The 17968-nt window shown below is 45.2% G+C and overlaps 1 protein-coding gene across 3 annotated transcripts in view; it reads left to right on the top strand.

Moving 5' to 3' along the window:
* Nucleotides 1-17968, top strand: part of HOOK3 (hook microtubule tethering protein 3) — an 85397-nt gene that overhangs the window by 9191 nt on the left and 58238 nt on the right. For all 3 annotated transcript variants that reach the window (XR_010664573.1, XM_065946489.1, XM_065946488.1), the window contains 3 exons: nucleotides 12843-12915; nucleotides 15960-16010; nucleotides 17546-17678. Coding sequence is in view for 2 of the 3 variants with exons in the window: in XM_065946489.1 (XP_065802561.1) it covers nucleotides 12843-12915; nucleotides 15960-16010; nucleotides 17546-17678 (257 nt within the window). In the remaining variant the exon portion in view is untranslated. The remainder of the gene's footprint in view (nucleotides 1-12842; nucleotides 12916-15959; nucleotides 16011-17545; nucleotides 17679-17968) is intronic.

Here is a 17968-nt window from a genome sequence, read left to right on the forward strand (position 1 = left end):
GAGGCTCGCCTAAAACCTGACCAGCCCTGGGCCCAGCACTGAGAAGAGTGGTCTTGTGATCTCCATGGTCACCTTTAAGTGGTGCCCTGAGAGCGTTTTAAACAGCCTCGAGAGTTTCACTCAAGTTCTTAGTAAGAATTATTTGTGGGCAAGTGGGCATAGCTATGTGAGCTTTCCAAGTCGGTGTCAGTAAATGAGTTTTTTTGTCTAAGTTACTTTGGGTAGGATTTCTATCCATTGTAGAAACCAGGAGAAAGCCTGTTTGTATATATTATTTTACCAAACCAAGTTCGCAGCATAGATTATGTTCTGCCAAGTGGTTGTTCTAATTTACTGTAGTCTTGTAGATATATTTCTCATCAAGATTTCATTTTCGTACCCTTTTTTCTCAAAATGCATCCCTTTTTTCAAAAAAAGGTGACAAACTTTTGTCTATGTATGTATGTGTTGTATGCGTATGCATGTACGTGTGCACACATCGGTGTAACCACCACCCGGGTAGAACTGTACAATACTTCAGGCTCCCAGATGCTTCCTGCCATACCCTTCCGTAATCAATACCCCTTGTCTCCAAGATACCCGTGATTCTGAGTTCCAAGCCATCCTTCTTACCAGTGGAATCTTAACAGTTGATACTCGTTTGTGTCTGATTATTTCAACATAATGTCTGCATGACTCATCCATGTTGTTCTGTATTGTCTGTTTTAAATAATTGCATCATACAGCTTCACAGAGGCTTCCTCCTCTGTCAGTTTGATATTTACTGAGCAGCTACTCTCTGTGCAGCGCTGGTGATGCCAGGGCCAAGCACAGACCACAGGGTGGTTGTGTTCAGAGAGTTTATAACCTAACTGTGGAAACAAAGTTGCTAATAAAACAAGGGCGGCAGAGAAAGTTGTGAAAGTATCGAAGTTAGCAGGCGATTCTGCAGGACTCGCATTCAGAAGAGTCCAAGCGTCCAAGCGGTAGATGTCCATTTGGGTGTCTCTCAATGGAAGCCGTGAGTGTGGATTACATCGCTCAGGGAAGAATTTGGAGGAAGAAGAACACAGGTGTACCTGAGCCTTGAAGACCTTCGACGTTCAGCTGTTGGTCAGAACGTCGACCAGCAGAGGGACCAGGAAGGCCTGCAAAGTGTGGGTGCTCAGAAAAAGGGCAGGTCTCTTCATTTTGTCTGAGCCGAGCAGTGAAAAACTGGATCTTTCTGTTGTTTTAGTAGAAATTTTATCAAATATATTCATAGCATGCTTATTGTTAGTGCAACTTGTTTTTTCCCCTCTCATCTTTTAAGTCACTTTCTGCTCATCTGCTTTTCTGCTTCCAGCATCTTGTTGCTGCCTCCTCTCTTGCTGTTTGCCCGTGTAGGTTCCCCTCTTCCTCTTTTTTGTTTTTAATCAGTAGACTTTGTTTTTTGGAGCAGTTTTAGTTTCACAGCAAAACTGAGTGGAAAAAAGTTTCAATATGGGATGATGAGAAAATTCTGGAGGTGGATGGTGGTGATGGTCGGACCAGAGTGTGAATGTATTTCATGCCTCTGAGCTTAAAAAATGGTCTAGATGATAAAATCATACGTATATTTTAACTACAGGAAGAGAAGTTTTTAAAAACTGAGCGAACAGTTTGGTGACCTCCCACCTGCTCCGTGCCGCACCCCACACAGGCCCTCCCCCGTGTGGGACGTTTGGTACCATTGCTGAGCCTGCGTGGAAGCATCGTCATCACCCAGCCCCCAGTTTACGGCAGCGTTCCCTCCACGTCCCTCTTGAGTTTCATTACAGCCACACAGAGTAGCATCTGCCCTGAAAATCCCAGAGCTCTGCCTAGTCACCCCCACCCCCAATTACTGTCTCCACTGTTCAGCCTTTTCGGTCAAGCAGGATGTAGACTGACTTCTTTCACTTAATAATGCGCATTTAAGATTCCTCCTTGTCTCTTCCTGGCTCGCCCGTTCATTTCTTTTGAGGGCTTACCCCTCATTTTTTAAATAGCTTTGTTGAAATGAAAGTGATGTGCAATGAATTGCACATTTGTAGAGTAGAATTTGATGGTTTTTTTTTTTAACTGGTGGAGATGCCCAGGAAACTGTCAAGAGAATGAGCATATCAGTCACTTCAAAAGATCGTCTCAGCCTCTCCTTCCAGCCCCCTTACCCCCCCACCCCCCACACACACATCTCCAGGGCAATCACGGATTTGCTCTTTGTCGATTAATTTGCATTTTATAGACAGTAAATATGCTCATAGTATGTTTTGCCTTTAGAGGGAGAGGTGGTGGCTTCTTTCTGTGCAACATAATCTGAGATCCATCCGTATCGTTGCCCGTGTTACTGGAGCACACGCATGTTGCATTTTACAGGCTCACTGTCGTCCGTCCCTCCACCCCGGGGCTGCCGTAGTCTGGGCTGTTACAGAGAGTGAGGCCCTGTTAGCATCACAGTCGATCACAAGTGCTGTGAGCATTGGTGTTCCCATCTTTGTATGGACATACGCTTTTGTTTCTCTTGGGCAGAATTCCATGTGAGGGTGAAATGACTGGTGTATGTTTAATGTTCACAGGCAGTGTGTGAGTCTTCCGGTTGCCCCATGGCCTCAGCAGCACTTGCTGAAGCCGGTGGTTTTCATTATAGCCATTCTAGTGGCTGTCTAGGGGTACATCACTGTGGGGTTTACTTGTATTTCTCTCAGTGTGATGACTAGTGACATTGGGCATCTTTTCTTGTGTGTGTGTGTGTGTGTGTGTGTGTGTGTACACACATATATATATTTCCCTTGGTGAACAGTTTGTGGTGGTATTTTTTTAATTTTTTAAAACTGAATATAATTGATTCACAAAGCTGTGTTAGCTTTTGGGGTACAGCAGGGTGATTCGGTTATATGCCTATATTTAATATATTCTTTGCTGTTGTAGTTTATTGTAGTTTATTGTATACAGGTTCCTGTGCCGCACAGTAGGACTTTATTTTGTATGTGGTAACTTGTATCTGCTAACCCCAAGCTCCTAGCTTATCTGTCGTCTCCCCGCTCTCCCGTTTGGTGACCACACGTTTGTCTTCTGTGCCTGTGAGTCTGTTTCTGTTTCACAGATAGGTTCACTTGTGCCGTGTTTTAGAGTCCACATGTAAGTGATATCGTATGGAATTTGTCTTTCTCGTTGACTTCCTTCACTTAGTACGATAATCTCTAGTTGTATCCATGTTGCTGCAAATGGCGACATTTCCTTCTTTTTTTGTGGCTGAGTAATATTGCATTGTATGTATGTACCACATCTTCTCTATCCACTCCTCTGTCGATGGACATTTAGCTTGCTTCCTTGTCTTGGCTATCACAAATCCTGCTGCTGTGAACACCGGGCTGCATGTTCCTTTTCCACTTAGAGTTTTTTTTCCCAGATACAGACCCAGGAATGGGATTGCACAATCATTTGATAGCTCTGTTTTTTAGTTTTTTAAGGAACCTCCATACTGCTCGCCATAGTGGCCGCTCCAGCTGACATTCCCGCCAGCAGTGAAGGAGGGTTCCGTTTTCTCTGTCCCCTCTCCTGTCTGCCTTTTTTTTTTGTAATACTTTATTTATTGGCTCTGCTGGGCCTCTGCTGCTGCTCAGCCTTTGCTCTGGTTGCGGGGCGCAGGGGCTGCTCTTCCTTGCGGTGCGTTGGCCTCCCTTGTTGGGGGCCCGGGCTCTGGGGCGTGCCCACCTCATTCGCTGCGGCACGTGGGCTCAGGAGTTGGGGCTCCCGGACACTAGAGCACGCTCACTGCTTGTGGTGCGCGGGCTTCGCTGCTCTGCGGCGTGTGGGATCTTCCCGGCCCGGGGATCAAATCCGCGCCTCCTGCGTTGGCAGGCGGATTCTTTACCACTGAGCCCCCAGGGGAGCCCCTTTTGCCTATTTTTTAATTGAATTGTCTGTCTTATTGAATTTATTGTTCTTTATTTCTAAATACATGTTCTCTCTCAGACGTAGGTTTTAAAATATTTTCTCCCAGCCTGAGGGTTCCCTTTTAACTTTATTAATAATAGTGTCTTTGCAGAGCAAATGTTTTTAAACTTTTTATTATTAAATAATTATTATTTAATAATTTTCTATTTTTTCAGTTCACTTTTTTTTTTGGGGGGGGAACTGTATTAAGAAACCTTTAACAGACACAGGGTCACTAAGATTTTCTCCTGTGTTTTCCTCGAGAAGTTTTATGGTTTCGGTGCTTATATTTAGGTGTGTGATGCAGCTGAACCGACATGCTGGGATGCGTCATTCCACGTTTCCCGGCATGAACCCTCGGTCACCTGGTATCACTGCCGCCCCAGCCCTGCCGTCTCCCTCTTCTGGGGGACCGCCTCCTGCGGTCCTCTCTGCAGACCCCCAGCACCGCGTCCCCCCTGTCTCTGATCACTTTCCAAGGTGGGGGCCATCATACTTCTGAGAAGGTTGAGACACACGCAGGAAAACCTCCCTGGCATCCCGGCCCCCGCCCCCCCCCCACCGCCAGCGTCCGTGCGGCCCCTCGCTGCCCGTTGCTGCCTGCGGGCTGCAGTCCCGCCGTCACGCCCGCACCTGGGGGCACTGTGCTGGCTCCCATCACCTCTCCTGCTCAGGAGCGTCGCTCTTCCCGTTGCCCTCTTTCCGACACCCACAGCCTCCCCTGCTCTGCGGGGCCACAACCCCCAGCAGGCATCTGTGTCTTTAAACAGACTTCGTAGGACCCTACTCCTCTCCATGCCGGTCCTCCTCCCGGCGGAGCGTCTGTCCCAGACCCCCCCCTCCACCTCCTCTTCCAGCAGAGTGTCCCCACCATCACGTTGGAGCCGCTCTTGTTTGGGACATCAGTTATCTGCATGCCGCTGATGCCGTCTCCATCCTCTCCTGGAACGGCAGGAATGCTCCAGGGATCTCTCAGTCCTCGCCGGGACCAATGAGAGCGGTCCAAGGACAGATGCTCATCTCCTCACTGCGTCTTCCTTGTGACACTCAATCGCATTTGGACTCCAGGGTGCTGTGGCCGCCAGGATTGCTCTCCCGTCTCGCTGCGTGGTCTGCATTTCCTGGACTGGTCTCCCTCTCCTGTGCTCGCTCCTAGGGGTGCAGAGCCTTAGACTCAGGCCTCACCCCTCTTCTCTTTGGTTTGCTTCACCTCTTGATGATTAGTCTCACGGCCTGGAATATCATCCGTGTCCTGATGATGCTCAGATTTTATCTCCAGTGTGAATCTCTCCTCTGGCAGCTGGACTTGGTTTAGGCTCAGCATCTCCGGTCAGATCTGAAAGACATCTCAGAGTCATCACGTCTAAAGCTAAGCCCTGCCTTCTACCCAGACCCACTCAGTCAGACGTCCTCTCATTTCAGTGGTTGGCGTTGCTGGCCTTCAGCTGCTCGGACCTTAAAACCTCTCCTTCTGGTTCTCCATATCCCACATCCAATCTGTAGGAGATACTGACGGCTACATTTAAACTATCGCTAAATCTAGCCTTGAGATCTGACTTCCAGATTTCAGAGGAATACAGAGGAAGAAGTGAAACTAAGTCACGAGGAAAGGATCAGACAAATCCAGAAAGTGGGCTGTGTTGCGGGACAGTTGACTCGGTCTGTTCAGCAAGAAAGGGGTGAAGAGTTCTAGATCAAAGAGCCCAGACAGACAGACACTGACTGGACACGTCGGATGGCTCTTCTTGGAAGACCTACTGTGGGCCGCAGCGTGGACGCCCCGAGGACATCGTGCCCAGGCGGTACCAGGAGGCCAGACTCCACCCGTGATGTCCGGGAGGTGTCTGAGGTGGTCGGACTCATGGGGCGGTGGCTGCCAGGGACTGGGATTTGGGGAGACGGGGAGTTGCTATTCTGCAAGTATAACGGTTCCATTCCACGAGATGCACGAGCCCGAGGTCTGCCGTGCTGCGCTGCACCTGCGGCTAACAGGACTGAACTCTGACCCTGAGTGTCTCTTGAGAGGGCAGAGCTCATGTTAAGTGTTCTTACCACAGCTCCAAAAACAAAAGCAAGTGCCGTGCGTGACTCTTGGGTTCTGTTTGAACAAAGACTCCTCAAGGATGTAATGGAGGAGATTTGAGTGTAGACTGAATATCAGATGGTATTCTGGGAGCGTTTCTTTGTTATGTGAGGTGTAGCATCAGAACCGTGGTGGGTGAGGTGCAGGTAAGTGCCTCACTTACCAGAGGTGTATTGTGGAATTTTTAGGACTGAAAAAGGTTTATGATGAAAGTTACTCGTTTTCCTGCTACTGTATGGGTCTAGCCGCCCTGATGGTGTTAATTTCCAGACGGGCATCGGTGTCTCTGCAGGCTGACGTGCGTGCAGCAGCCAGAGGGTTTCCTGATCAGGTTTCCAGCGTCAGGCCGGCCCTGGCACCCCAGGTCACTCGGGGTGAAAACCGAGGGCCCACATGTGTCTGAGTGACACATCAGAGCCCACGTGACCTGCACACGTGGCACCATCCTGACCTCACTTTCCTGTGTTCTTGCCGCTCCAGGCTCATCCTCACGCATCTCCCGCCCCAGGGCTTTTGCACAGCCCAGCCCGCTGCCTCCAGTGTTTATCAGTTAGACCTCCAAATGCTGCTCCTCACCAGCCACCAGGCCCCCCGATAGTCGTTCATCTCCCCATATAGCCTCCCCACCCCCCGACCACCTGTTTAACTTGCTGCCACCCTCAACTTCCAGACCCACTTGTCCGTCTCTGGAGTACGTGTTCTGTAAATGTTAGCTGAATGAATGAATATGGAATTATAAATGTTGACTTTGAAATGAAAAGAAAGCAACCTTTATCTTCTTTTATCCTCTATCTCCAAGAAGAGTTCCCAGCTCTTATGTCATTTTCCATCAAGTTTTCCCTGACGCCAACATCCCAAGGTGACTCAGGCCCCACAAGTTGAGGTAGAAGTCTTTTGCTGCTAACACTTAGGGCACCCAAAGTATTAACTCGGCGTGTTAACTCGGCGTTAAGGCCCAGTCCCACGGGACTGCCTCCACTGCAGACGCCACGTGGATGTGCGCAGGGTCCTGGGGCCCCCACACTCCTGCCCAGCCAACTGCAAATGCTGGAGTTCCTATGAACCCCCTCGTGTTTGACATTTGCGAGAATGACACAAAACTCGGGGAAGCCCTGTGCTTACGATAACAGTTTTATTGTAAAGGATCCAACTCAGGAACCAAATGAAAGAGATGCCCAGGGGTGTGTGGGCTTTAGGGCAAGACAGAGCTCTGTGCCCCTGGCCCACTGCCCTCCCAGCACGGGGCTGTGCTCACCCACCCCGAGGCTCCTGAACCCTGCTGTATGGAGCTTATTTGGGGGTTTCACTACAGAGCCATGAGTGAAGGCTTTAGCCATGAGTTTGAACTTTATCTCCATCCCTTCCTGGGGGTTAGGGGTGGGGCTGTACGTCCCTCTGGACCAGCCCTGGTCCTAAAGCTGTCTAGGGATCTCACGGTGAGTTAACATTAGCTCGGGTGTGGCTGGAAACGGCTCACGATGAATTGTAAAGGACACCCCATCACTCAGGAAATTCATAGGCTTTTAGGAGCTCAGCCCCAGGAACCAGAGACAAAGACCAAACCTATCTCTTGTTCTACCACAACCACATATTGATTGAAAGAGCCAGATCAGAAGTTGTAAGAGGTGCCTCTCAGTGCTGTCAGGTTTTATATTTCAGAGATCAAGAATGAGGGAAAAGAAAGATGAAATGATGGTCAAGCTGTGGACAGTGGTGGAAGCGCTCTTTTGGCCTGTGGGACTGGATTGCCTGCCTTGGTTTAGATAGAGCCTGTCCCTTCTGTGCCTGTGTTACTCATCCGGATACAGCTGGGGATAAAGCATAGTTTGCTTTATTTTTGTTGTCATTAAGGATGCAAAATATAAATATCATAGCTAACTCTTCAACATCCATTTAATGGCAGGGGACCAAAATGATTGTTTTGTGTAATGAAAAGATCATGAGAAAATAGACCTAAGAATCAACATATCTATTAAAAAAAAAAGTAATAAAGGTTGCTACTAAAAATGCCGTATCAAGGATATATGTATAATGTAGTTGATTGACTTTGTTGTATAGTAGAAGCTGATAGAGCACTGTAAGGGAACTGTGTCCCGGTTTTTTAAATGCCTTATTAAGAAATTAAGTCAAAATGCAGGGTTTGTTTCAGAAATCTTCATTTGGGGGATTCAGGTAGAATATTATGGCACTTGAATAATTTCAGCAGTAGAAATAAAATTTAATGTTTTGGTTTCTGTGGAGGCAGTTGACTACAGGAAGACATGTATATTTGTGGAATTACACAAGCGATTAAAATTAATGGGCTTTTCCTTTAGCTTAACCTGTGACAGAGAAGCTATAGCCAAGTAGACGTGTTACTGGAAAAGTCGAGGAAATGGCTTTGTATGTTTTGTGGTTGGTTTGCGTTGTTTTCTTAGCAGGAGTCAGGACGTAGTAAGAAGCTAAAGATAGTCCCTTACTCATGAGGAACACTCCCAGTAAGATTATCCCTTGTTGGTTACATATCTGTGCAGAAGTATAATCTGTTACGATTTTGGAGAAGATTGCCTTTATGTTGTTTGATCCTAGCCTGAGAACGTTAATTAGGGGTTTTGAGAAAACACCGGAAATTGTCAACTGCTTAGAGAAACAGAGTTATGGCTAGATGCCGGCACATTGAGCCAGAGTTCATGACTACAGAAAGTCACTTTAAATGGAAGCCGGGTGGGGACTCCTGTTCCTTTTTTTTTTAATTGAAGTATAGCTGATTTATGGTGTTGTTAATTACTGCCGTGCAGCCACGTGATTCAGTTTTACATATACATTCTTTTTAACGAAGCATCCTTTTCCATTATGATTTATCCCAGGGTATTGAATATAATCCCCCGCGCTGCACAGTAGGACCCCGTTGTTTATCCACTCCCTGTTCAACAGTTGACATCTGCCAGCCCCGACCTCCCCCTCCGGCCCTCCCCGACTTCCTGCCCCGCCCAGCCAGCTCTCTGCGTCCGTGGCTCTGTTCTCTTGCATAGAGAGTTCATTTGTGTCGTAGTTTAGATCTGTGGACTCCTGTTGTTGTTGTGTTCCACCCAAGTGGCAGATTGGAAGCTCATGCAGTAAAACCGCGATGACTTTTCCCAACGTTGTTTGGCGCACAGGTGTCGGTGGGGACTGCCGTGTGTCAGACCCGAAGTGCTCGGCAGACGGCAGTGGCCGGGACAGACGCCTGCCCCCACTGAGCACAGAGCGTGGTCCTGAGCGTTGTGGATCTTTGCTCTCCGAGTCTGATCTGCTGAGCAGGAGGAGAGGGTTGGCCGCAAGACCGTGGTGGTGTTTGCAGGGAACCGGTTTCATGTTGAAGTCTTCTCATCTGTTATCAGAAGAGTGGCAGTACCATCAGCTGTGCCGCTTAACCGCATGAACGTGGGGCGATCGCTCGCCCTCTGAGTCTGATGTTCCGCAGCGTCACGTGGGGACGCTGATCCCTTCCTGGCAGGGTCACCGTGAACGCGGAGCGCCGCGCTCTGTGGCTTGGACGTTACCCGTGCTCAGTACAGGGCGGTGACAGCTGCCTGGGTTGTCCTTCCTTCTCTGCTCAGGCACCGTTTTGAGGTTCTGATGCGGTGATCTTAGGAAGAAACAACTGTATCCTAGTGCTTGGCTTCAAACGTTTTGCTCAGATTTTTCCAAGTTCTTCAATTCGTGGTACTCTAAATTGTAAACCAAATATTCCGTAGTCTTGGAGTTCTCAGAGTGTATAGTTTCTTAAACATTTCAAGGCCTCCTTTGTTGATAAGTTAAGGGGTTTCCCGTTGAGATGGAAGTCTCTTAGCTGTGTGGCCCCGAGCCGCAACTGAACCAGGAAGTCTAGTGTGCCTTTGGCTCTGGGTGAGCATCCCCCCTCAGCACCAGACTCACAACTTGGCCTGCTCGTGAGTCCCTCTTATTTGGAAAGACTGTTACTTGGCTGGCAGTGATAATGATTTTTAGGTTATGGCTTTTTCAATGATTTAAGTAGTAAAAATATGGAGTTTTTTATTTTCTGAAGTATTTTCATGATAATTCTGTAATATTTTAGTAGAATTGACTTATATTGTCGTTTTTTCTTCGCATTATCCATTGTCGCAAGAGGTTTTAAGCCGAGAGGCCCCTTTCTGGGGGGTTGTCTGCCCAGTGTGTATCCCACTCCAGCCTTGTGGTCACATGGCAGTCACACTGGGGATGGAAATGGACTCTGGCTTCGTCGTTTGCAGTTTCCTGGGAATTTAGAATTGGGATTGGCTGGGGGCTGCTCTTCAAAACTCTCCTTGAACTGGCATGGTGAAAACTTGGAGCATGTCTGGAGAAACAGAAAAGGCTGGTCTTCAGAGAGAGAAATGTATGGATGGGCAGAAGCAACGGTGGAAGTCAGACGAGTACCGTCCAGATTCCTAACAGCCTCCCCGTCCTTGGTCTCGTTCTCGAGGCAGCCCGCTGCCTTTCTGTACCACAACGGACCTCAGCGGTCTTCCACAAGTTCCTTCTTTCTGCAGTTTGGCTCAAATTAGTTTCGGCTAAAGAAGCTACATTAAGCTCAAAACAAAAATAGTTGAGTGTGAATATCTACATGCAGAAGAATGAAGTTAGACCCTTTACTTACACTGCGCACATGAATCATAACCTACCAGAAAAACACCTACATTTAAAACTGAAGTCTCAAAAATAAATAAATAAATAAAACTGAAGCTGTTGAAAATCATAGAAGACAACAGAGGAGTAAGTCCTCCTGACCTTGAATCAGGCAAAAGCTTCTTAGATATAATACAAAGAGCAAACATAGATGAAATTGAACTTTATCAAGATTAAAAACAATTGTGCCGCAAATTGTGCCATCAAGACGTTGTAAAAAGATAATGCACAGAATGTGAGAAAGTATTTACACATCTAATATCTGATAAGGGGCTTTTATCCTGAATACTGGGAAAAAAAAGCAAAACTAACAACTTAATAAAAAAAAAAAAAAACCCCAATTGTTAAATTGGAAAGATTCTAAATAGACTTGTCCAAAGAGGATATACAGATGGCCAATGAACACATGAAAAGATGCTCCACATTATTAGTTATTAAGACGATGCAAATCACAACCACAGTGAAACAGGACTTCACATCCACTATTATGACAGGCATAACTAAAAAGAGGGATAGCAACAAATAGCAAGACGGAAGAAATGGAGCTGACGTGTGCTGCTGTTGAGAATGTGAAGTGGTACAGCTGCTTGGGAAACAGCTCAGTCATCTTTCACGTGTTAGACAGAGTTCTTAGGGGACCCGGCAGTTCCGTTCCAAGGCACATACCCACATGAAGCATGATGATCAGCTGATGAATACATAAAGTATAGTGTACCCATAAGTGAAATATTATTGAGCCATAAAAAGGAAAGAAGGGATGACACATGTTGCAACGTTGATGAACTTTAAAAACATTCTGAATGAAAGAAAGCAGACAGAAAAAACCACACGGTGCGTAATTTCATGAAACGTACAAAACAGCAAACTCTTGAAGGTAAAAAGCAGATTAGTAATTCCTAGGGGCCAAAGAGAGAAATAGGGGTGATGGCTAAATGAATAAAGGGTTTCTCTGGGGGATGATGGAGAAGTTCAAAAGTTAGATTGTGGTGATGTGACTATACTAAAACCCACTTCAAACAGGTGAGTTGTATGGTCTGTGAATTATATCTCAATTAAAAAAATTAAAGAGACAATAAAGTGAATATGTTAACTTTGGTACAGGCTTCAAAAATAATCATAGTAGATTTCTATGGAGATAACTTGTTCGTAACTTTTTTTATAAATTCATATGCCTAAAGAAGTACATCTTTCTTTTTTAATAAAATTTTTAAGTTCGAGATAGCATGTTATTTCATTTAAAGATAACTTGAAATTTAGTACTGATTGTGCATATCAGTTTGAGTGACAGTTTAAATTGAGACTGTAGATTTTGCCCTAACATGTTTTTCTGGTTGCTGTTACATTTTTTGGGTGAATGGAGACAGTTATGTTGTGAATGGATGTTTCAGTTCAGCACTTGCTAGAGCAGGTCAGAGGTGTTCAACCTGTGGTCTTGAACAAATACAATTTCATGTCTTAGAGCATCTGTGTCAAAAACTTCAAGGTGACATGCCAGGCTAAAAGCTTTTTTTTTCTTTCTTTCTAGTATTTATAGAAGTTTTAGAGGTTTTCCTAAGAAAAATAAGCATAAGTTTATTCAGGTTATATCCTTGTTTCAGTTTGTTTGTCCACACCACATCTAAATGTTATCTTAGATTTAGGGCTTCTGCAAACAGAAACAGTATCCAACTTTGTCTGATGCCTACTCTTACATAAACAGGTCTCTATTTATATTATTTAAACACATTGAAATTTTAGTAACGTTGTTGGTGACCTTCAAAGTAGTAGGAGATGAAAGGCATTGAAATATTAATTGAATAGCTTATTTTAACCTTCTTCTTAATATATTTCTTTGGCCTTTTTAAAACAATTGTCATTGACTTTGACTGCTTTTAGATATTAGTGTGGTATCTACTAATTCCAGATTAGTGTATGATTTTAAAAATATATTTAACTTTATGTTATAACTTTTCACCTTTTAGCTTGTTTTTGATTAAAAAATGTTTTTAACAAGCTGGTAACGGTTGACTTTAGAGAAACTTACTGTAATTGCATTCAGTCTCATGTATTGAGTTATTTTGTGACTTATATGTGTCAAGTACGTTTTTACATGGCAATTAAGTGATGATGCAAGATGAATTTCAATTGTGTTTGTGTGTGTTTTGTTTTAGGTTGAGCGCTACATGATCTTAATATGCTGGCTTTTTCTTATTTGCAGAGATCCTGCGTATTTTGATGAAAATTGGTTAAACAGAATCAAAACTGAAGTAGGAGATAACTGGAGGCTGAAGGTATTTTCTTTTTACGTCTTTTGCTTGGGGGTCTGTGACACTTGCTGACTTTGGGTCTGATGTGTCTGAAATAGCGTTTGGTGAATAATCTGGAACTAAAGATGGGGGTAACCTGAAACTGCTCACCAAAATGCTGTCTAGTGAAGCACAGTGATCGAGGACTCAGGCTGCCTGTGTCCACAGCCCAGCCTGGTGCTCACGACCCCGGCCAAGGCTTCAGCCCCTCAGCACCTGAGTTCCCCATTTGTAAAATGAGGGTTGTGACAGGATCTGCCCCATGAAAATAAATGAGTTAACGAGTGTACTGTACTTAGGACAGTCATGTTAGTTGCTAGTGTTGTCATTAAAGATGAGGAAATATTGCTCATTATTAACTGTGTCCACAGCACTCAGAGAATGAATTATTTTTATTTCCATCCTGGTAACCTTAGTTTTCAGGTCTTCTCAAGCATCTTTGACCAAAACCCACATGAGAAATGCAGTTCACACTGAAGCCTCCCGCCCACCTAAGTGTGTGTGCGTGTGTGGTTAGTTAAGTTTCTAACCTTGCTGTACGCAGTAATGTTTTGTTTTTATTTTTAAAAATACAGATTTCAGCCCATCTTAAATTATTTTTTTACCTTTCTGTCTTGAAATGATTATAGTTCATAAGGGGTTGGGAAAAGAAAAGTACAGAGAAGTTCCATGTGCTGTTCCCCCAGTTTCTGTCAAACCTAGGGTCTGATGTGGGTGCCCCGCACAGTGTATTTGGAGCTCCCCAGCTCTGCGGACACTCTTCTCTGTGCGTCTGCGGCCCCGCCTGGCTCTGTCCACATCCACGTGCGTGTCCCCGCCCCACGGCGGGGCTGCGGGCTGCTCCATCCCTGCCAGCCTCCCCACATGCGCACACACCACCCAGGCCCTCGGCCACTGCCGCCTCCCTCTCCATCTCTGTAATCTTGTTCCACGAAATAATTCTGTGGTCGTAACTGGCAGGGTGGAGAACTCTAGAATCATTTATTTTTGGTACAGCTTGTTGTTGTTTGTTATCTACTCGCTGAAAGTCGTGTCTGACTCTTCGCAGCCCCGTGGACCGTAGCCTGACCAGGCTCCTGTGTCCATGGGATTCTCTAGGCAAGAATACTGGAGTGGGTTGCTGTGCCCTGCTCCAGAGGATCTCCCGACTCAGGGATCAGACCTGCGTCTCCTGCCTTGGCAGGCGGGTTCCTTACCCCTGAGCCACCAGGGAAGCCCTTGATACACCTTAGTAGCGACTCAGATGCAGATGAGTCAGCTTGTGAAATCCCTGGACTTAACGATGGGCCAAGCTTGGTTTGTTTTTATATTTCCTCATAAAGCACATGTTTGAGGAAAATATTTATTCATTGACTAGACATTGAGTCTGACAGAATCTAATTCATCTTTTTCACTAAACTCAAGTGAATGGATGCTGTTTAATGGCACTGTTTTATTTTCGAAATAGCCTTTCAAGAATAGGCAGTTAAAGAGGTAGCTCTTCAGTGTTATGACATAGAAATCAGGCTGCTCACCAGCTCATGGTTGCTGCTGAAGGAGCTGTATTCCCCACTCCTGTGTACACGGCTTGTATACAGACAGACACATAAACACGCACGGTTGTCAGTGTCAGGAGGGCGGCAGGGCAGTAACCCAGAGAAGGGGGAATCCTGTCGTGTTCTTAATGTTCAGAACTGAAAGTCACCGTTGTGATTTGCATTCCTGTTCTCTGCATCATATCCTGTGTTCTATTTCTGCAGCTGTATTTCTTCAGTTTTAAGATACCCTTGATTTTAAGATACCATTGATGAATGAATGATAAGATTTGTAGTTTTTTCCAGTGGCGAATAAACTACTGTTTTAAATGAATGCATTGATCTTTAAGACTTTTTCTAAGTTAAAATGTTAAAAGATAAATGAACACGGTAGCACCAGAGAAAGTAGACTATATATTTCCCATGACTCCAGATTTTCTTAGGGATGTGAGCATGTTGGTCTTGTTTATGAGATTTTTTTTTTTTTTAAGGATGATGTTTTCAGTTTATTGTCTTCCCTTAAAACTCAGTATGGCTTCGATGAGCCTGAACCCCACTGCTGTGGAATCTTTTCTTTGATGACTACCACTGCTCCTGCCCTCTCTCCTAGAATGTCTTCCACTAGGAGCATCCACCTGGGGACAGCCAGGTGGATGATCGAAGGAATCCTACCGCGTGTGCATCCTGACGCAAATCCAGCTGTCTGAGTTGGGTCCAAAAAACAAGGGGGAAGATACAAGTCTGCAGTGAACAGTCCAGGGGACCGTGCCAGTGGCTTCACCCGGGCGGCAGAGCCAGGAGCCTGCCTCCGGAGTTGAGTGGGTGTCAGTCCCTCAGCCTGGCTTGTTGTGAAGTTGCTTCTTACAGCACTGTTATCTTGCAGTCCTGAGCATTGTACAAACATGTAAAGATACAGTCTTTTTTTTTTTTTTTTAACCTAATGTCTCCTAAATATTTCCTTGGTCTCAGCTGAATGAACACACTCTTTTTCTGACCATGGAGGAACTTAGAGACATTTCTTCATAGGTGACAACCTGATTCATAGGTTGCTTTGCAAGATTTCCAAAGATAATTTTGACTATAACTTTTGCTTAATCCTCTAGCTTTAGAACTTAACCTCTGTGTAAGATGTAACTCTGCTTTTCTGGGGAAAATGGCACTGAACTCAAGTCTTCAGTAAAGTTGCCACGTTTTTTTTCTCTCCCTGGAGAAAATCTACATAGTTTGATCCTACTGTTAAGTCTTACTCAATTACCTTCTGATTTTGTCAATGTGGTCAGAACATTGAAAATTTAACTTAATAATTGGAAGCTTAATTAATTTGCTTTATAAATCTTTTAGATCAAATAAACCATTGCGAGTCCCTTTTTATGATGGTGATTCAAATGTCCTGTTGAATTTTATTTTTTATGTTTATGATTAACAAGAATGATTGGTTGATTCAGTTTTTTAGGTTCAAGTATGTTTTCATCTGTGGTTGGCCTTTACCCAGTTGTTCTCTCTCTCTTTAAACAGATAAGCAACTTAAAGAAAATTTTGAAAGGAATCCTGGATTACAATCATGAGGTAAGGACATTTTTTTTTCATTTTCCTTGGAAGTATTACTATAGGATAGTTTAATTTTACGGTACTTGAAAATAGTTTCAAGTAAAGGAGAAATTAACTCAGAATTAATAATCAGCTTTACCTTCCATTGTACAGTCTCTATGATGTTGGTTCAGGAAACCAGCTATTAAGTGATTTTTAGATAAATAATCTTTTTCACTATCATATGGATGGTTTGTGAGGGGTTACTCATTTATGTAAGCTTTCCTTTCTGCTGTCTGTTAACTCTGTGCTGTCTTTCCTTACTCATGAAGGTGCAAAATTACAAGTCCCTTCCCTGCTTCCGTCTTATGCCTTGGCAGACTCCCATCCTAAGATTAACTCAGTTTATCCCCTGAGTCTGTTTCAGGATGGTCAGGACATCAATGGGGAAAAGAATCAGACAGTGGAACTAGTTTTTCTTTAAATTTCGTGATCACAGATAGCAAATGAACACACCACAGCCTAGAAATACCTCTTGTTTCCATACTGTTTTTCTCAACAAACTGACTTGCATTTAAATCCACATCTGTGCTTAGGTTATCTGTCCTCATCATCTCAGCACGTGACCCTGCCATCCACGCTCCTGCTCAAAGTCCAGCCCCTGCAAATCATCCTGCAGTCCTCCTCCTCCTGATACCCCCAGCACGAGCTGTTGGTTAACTCCCCAGAATACCATACTCTCCGCCTCTGCTGCCAGCGCCCTACACCAGGCCGTCATCAGCTTTTGCTCGGGTCGCTGATGTAGCCCGGCTGGCGGCGCTGGCCTCACTCTTGCCCCTCTGCAGTCTGTTCTCCACTCTCAAGCCAGGCTACTTTTTTTTAAACAGAAATTTGGTTCCGTCAATCTCGTCCTCCTCGTCATCCTCCTTGGTTTCCCGTTGTGTTGAAAATCAAATCCTTACTTCTCACCAGGAGCCACCGGATGCCACGTGACCCCTTTTCCTCCTTTTTGCTCACCTCCCATATTGCAGCCACATTGGTCTTGCTTTCATGCCTTTAGGGTCTTCTTCACTGTACCATCATCAGACAGACGCCTACCCAGTGGTCCTCAGATGCTTCATTTGGGGCCAGTCTCCCTTCTCTTTCCTGACACGGGCCTCTTGTTAGCATTTTGGAGTCACGTGGAGTGAAGGTGACCCGGGGAATCCTGCTGCTGCGGGCGTGAAACCTACCTTTTATTTCTGCTCTTTGCGCTGCCGCTGGGTTTCAGAACCTCTTGGGCTCTCCTTCTCTAGGGAGTGCACAGCCAGTCTTCCTGGGGGAGGTGGAGGGCCCAGTAGTGCTATTTCTTTGCTCAGAGTCCACACCACATACGGGATTACAGACTAAGTTGCCGTGACTCAGGAGGGTTATAACTTACGCGTGGGAGGTAGAACTAGGAATTGGGAGTGAGGTCGACCAGACAGCTCTGCTCTGAGCAGGGAGTTTCCGGTGCTGACCACTCATCTCTCATCAGATATTTTATTTGGCCATGTAAATGTCACTGCAGCTCTCAAGTATTTCTCTCTGGCCAGATTCTAGGGCAGCAGATCAATGACTTCACCCTTCCCGATGTGAACCTGATCGCGGAGCATTCCGACGCCGCAGAGCTGGGAAGGATGCTTCAGCTCATTTTAGGCTGTGCTGTGAACTGCGAACAGAAGCAAGGTAACGTATTTGAAGTTAGCACGAGCATATAAAATAACCGAAGAAAGTAGTTCATATACATGTATACAGATCACATGTTCAAACAGGAACATCTTAAGGCCACTCATGAAGAATGCCCTTTTCTGTGATTTTGCCAGTAATCTATTTTCAAGCTTAAAAAGAGTTTTACAGGTTAAACATATTTGATTGCCATGATTTCCTTCCCCTTTCTGCAAGGCTACCTAATTCTTTGAGTGTAGATTATTTTCAAATCTGATGAAATTTACTGTTAATTGGACAAGGTCCAGCCA

This window comes from Muntiacus reevesi, chromosome 10 (assembly GCF_963930625.1).
Source record: "Muntiacus reevesi chromosome 10, mMunRee1.1, whole genome shotgun sequence".
Classification (NCBI taxonomy): domain Eukaryota; kingdom Metazoa; phylum Chordata; class Mammalia; order Artiodactyla; family Cervidae; genus Muntiacus; species Muntiacus reevesi.